This window comes from Habropoda laboriosa, unplaced genomic scaffold (genome assembly GCF_001263275.1).
Source record: "Habropoda laboriosa isolate 0110345459 unplaced genomic scaffold, ASM126327v1 scaffold6272, whole genome shotgun sequence".
Lineage (NCBI taxonomy): Eukaryota > Metazoa > Arthropoda > Insecta > Hymenoptera > Apidae > Habropoda > Habropoda laboriosa.
The window spans coordinates 7,424-11,440 of NW_017106158.1; the positions used below are offsets into that span (position 1 = coordinate 7,424).

The window sequence follows — 4,017 nt, forward strand, 5'->3', positions numbered from 1 at the left end:
TCATTTTCTGAACAGTTTGACCAATGGTTAAACGATCTGTCGTTTCTTGTCCCTGAGTGTTATATGTCAGGAACATAGACTCTGTATTGCTGTTATTTGGAGAGCTATTTACGACTTCACTGCTTACATTAACTTTATTGCCATTACCATCCGTTACATTCGTCACATTGTTACTAATGTTGGTTGCTAAAGCATCAAGCTGGCCTTTATTTACCGCATCTTGGGCATCTGTACCGTTGGCAACATTGGTCACTTTAGTACCTGCGGCATTAATACCAGATGTCGTAATGCTTGGACCATTGTTTATAGTTAAGCCACTAGAGTTTAATGTCGTTCCGCCTAAAGCAAGACTATCGAAACTCGCATTTCTGTCTAAACCAACTAAAATATTTCCATTGCTATCGGTCATTGAAGTGTATTGCTTGTTGCTGTTGACGTATTACTATTGCCGTCTTTGTCTTTAGTCGTCGTACCATCAGCCGTAGTCGTCGTACTGTTGCCATCTTTACCAGCAAGTGTATTGCTTGTTGCTGTTGACGTGTTGCTATTACCATCTTTGTCTTTGGTTGTCGTACCATCAGCTGTAGTGGTTGTACTGTTACCATCTTTGTCAGCAAGTGTATTGCTTGTTGCTGTTGACGTATTACTATTGCCGTCTTTGTCTTTAGTCGTCGTACCATCAGCCGTAGTCGTCGTACTGTTGCCATCTTTACCAGCAAGTGTATTGCTTGTTGCTGTTGACGTGTTGCTATTACCATCTTTGTCTTTGGTTGTCGTACCATCAGCTGTAGTGGTTGTACTGTTACCATCTTTGTCAGCAAGTGTATTGCTTGTTGCTGTTGACGTATTACTATTGCCGTCTTTGTCTTTAGTCGTCGTACCATCAGCCGTAGTCGTCGTACTGTTGCCATCTTTACCAGCAAGTGTATTGCTTGTTGCTGTTGACGTGTTGCTATTACCATCTTTGTCTTTGGTTGTCGTACCATCAGCTGTAGTGGTTGTACTGTTACCATCTTTGTCAGCAAGTGTATTGCTTGTTGCTGTTGACGTATTACTATTGCCGTCTTTGTCTTTAGTCGTCGTACCATCAGCCGTAGTCGTCGTACTGTTACCATCTTTACCTGAAACAGTATTCCCAGTAGATGTAGATGAATTTGTATTACCATCTTTATCTGTAACGGTCGTTCCAGATGCTGTTGTGCTCGAACTATTTCCAGAACTGTCCTGTGTTGAACTACCTTTAGTTGAAAGATCGTCAAACTTACTGTTCATTTCTGATTGTAAGGTATTAAGCTGACCTTTATTTACAGCATCAGATGTATCTGTACCATCTGCAACATTGGTCACTTTGGTACCTGCGGCATTAATACCAGATGTCGTAATGCTTGGACCATTGTTTATAGTTAAGCCAGTTGAGTTAACTGTGGTTCCACCAGCATTTAAACTATCAAAAGTTGCATTTTTATCCAATCCAACCACAATATTGCCATTACTATCTGTGGTTGTTTTTAGATTATCGGTATTGTACTGATCATCAGCTTTTGTACCTGTACCTTTAATCGTTAACGTTTCACCTAAGTTTTTATGCGTAACTGTGCCATTCGTATCAGCAAAATTTAGACCTTTATTCGTTAAATCTGTGGTTGCTGTATAAAGTTGGCTACCGTTCACTGCATCTTTAGATGTCGGGCTCACTGTACCATCTGCAACATTGGTAATTTTTTCATTACCTGCATCAATACCTGATGCTGTCACACTTGGCCCTGTCTTATTACCAGACGCATCTGTAAAGCTTAGGCCATTTTGACCAATATTCGTGCTTGTTTTATCAGATGGGTCTGCACTGCCATAGGTTGTACCAGATGCTGTTGTGGTGGTCGTATTCTTACCATCTGTGATCGTATTACTGGTAGACGTCGATGTATTGCTATTACCATCTTTGTCTTTAATTGTCGTACCATCAGCCGTAGTCGTCGTACTGTTGCCATCTTTACCAACAAGTGTATTGCTTGTTGCTGTTGACGTATTGCTATTACCATCTTTGTCTGCAAGCGTATTGCTTGTTGCTGTCGATGTATTGCTATTGCCGTCTTTGTCTTTGCTTGTTGTACCATCGGCCGTAGTCGTCGTACTGTTACCATCTTTGTCTGCAAGCGTATTGCTTGTTGCTGTCGATGTATTGCTATTACCGTCTTTGTCTTTACTTGTTGTACCATCGGCCGGAGTCGTCGTACTGTTACCATCTTTACCTGAAACAGTATTCCCAGTAGATGTAGATGAATTTGTATTACCATCTTTGTCTGTAACAGTTGTACCAGATGCAGTAGTTGTAGAACTATTTCCAGAACCGTCCTGCGTTGAACTGCCTTTGGTTGAAAGATCATTAAACTTATTATTAACTTCAGATTCTAAAGTATTTAGCTGGCCTTTGTTTACAGCGTCAGATGTATCTGTACCATCTGCAACATTGGTCACTTTGGTACCTGCGGCATTAATACCAGATGTCGTAATGCTTGGACCATTGTTTATAGTTAAGCCAGTTGAGTTAACTGTGGTTCCACCAGCATTTAAACTATCAAAAGTTGCATTTTTATCCAATCCAACCACAATATTGCCATTACTATCTGTGGTTGTTTTTAGATTATCAGTATTGTACTGATCATCAGCTTTTGTACCTGTACCTTTAATCGTTAACGTTTCACCTAAGTTTTTATGCGTAACTGTGCCATTCGTATCAGCAAAATTTAAACCTTTATTCGTTAAATCTGTGGTTGCTGTATAAAGTTGGCTACCGTTCACTGCATCTTTAGATGTCGGGCTCACTGTACCATCTGCAACATTGGTAATTTTTTCATTACCTGCATCAATACCTGATGCTGTCACACTTGGCCCTGTCTTATTACCAGACGCATCTGTAAAGCTTAGGCCATTTTGACCAATATTCGTGCTTGTTTTATCAGATGGGTCTGCACTGCCATAGGTTGTACCAGATGCTGTTGTGGTGGTCGTATTCTTACCATCTGTGATCGTATTACTGGTAGACGTCGATGTATTGCTATTGCCATCTTTGTCTTTAATTGTCGTACCATCAGCCGTAGTCGTCGTACTGTTGCCATCTTTACCAGCAAGTGTATTGCTTGTTGCTGTTGACGTATTGCTATTACCATCTTTGTCTGCAAGCGTATTGCTTGTTGCTGTCGATGTATTGCTATTGCCGTCTTTGTCTTTGCTTGTTGTACCATCGGCCGTAGTCGTCGTACTGTTACCATCTTTGTCTGCAAGCGTATTGCTTGTTGCTGTCGATGTATTGCTATTACCGTCTTTGTCTTTGCTTGTTGTACCATCGGCCGTAGTCGTCGTACTGTTACCATCTTTACCTGAAACAGTATTCCCAGTAGATGTAGATGAATTTGTATTACCATCTTTTCAACTTGGCCTTTATTTGCCGCATCCGTTGCATTGGTACCATCTTTTACATTACTGATAACCGTATTAGCAGCGTTGACTCCATCTTTACTGACACTTGGACCATCTTTAATACTAAAGCCATCTGAACCATAGGTTGTTTGTCCAGTAGTATTTCCGTTGGCATCTTTGGCTGTCACCGTTGTACCTGCAGCTGTAGTTTCACTACTATTGCCTGTTTTGTCTGTAACCGTAGAGCCCGTCGGTGTTGTACTGTTGGTGTTACCAGAAGTATCTTTTAAAGTTGTTCCTGCTAAACCGTAGTTTGCAGATGAACCATCTTTTCCTTGAATACTTGTCCCTGAACCCGTCAGAGTGGCCGTATTACCTGAAGAATCTGTAGTCGTTAATCCACTATTATTTAAAGATGTATTACCTGCAGTAACGCTACCGTCACTACCCAAATTGACATCTTTAGCCAGTTTAACCTCAAGACCATCTGTGCCGTTTGCAACCACACCGATGTTGTTATCTGTCAGTTTCGTACTATCTGCACCACCTTTGATACTTAATGTATCGCCCAACTTACGTGCAACATCTGTACCGCTATCA

At 41.1% G+C, this 4,017-nt stretch overlaps 1 protein-coding gene across 1 annotated transcript in view; it reads right to left on the bottom strand.

The window, feature by feature from the left end:
* Window positions 1-3,955, bottom strand: part of LOC108578291 (serine-rich adhesin for platelets-like) — a gene marked incomplete at both ends in the record, with an annotated part of 8,844 nt that extends 4,889 nt beyond the window's left edge. The window contains 3 exons of the mRNA XM_017941591.1: window positions 22-381; window positions 444-3,377; window positions 3,467-3,955. Coding sequence (XP_017797080.1) covers window positions 22-381; window positions 444-3,377; window positions 3,467-3,955 — 3,783 coding nt within the window. The remainder of the gene's footprint in view (window positions 1-21; window positions 382-443; window positions 3,378-3,466) is intronic.
* Between the last annotated feature and the right edge of the window lie 62 nt (window positions 3,956-4,017).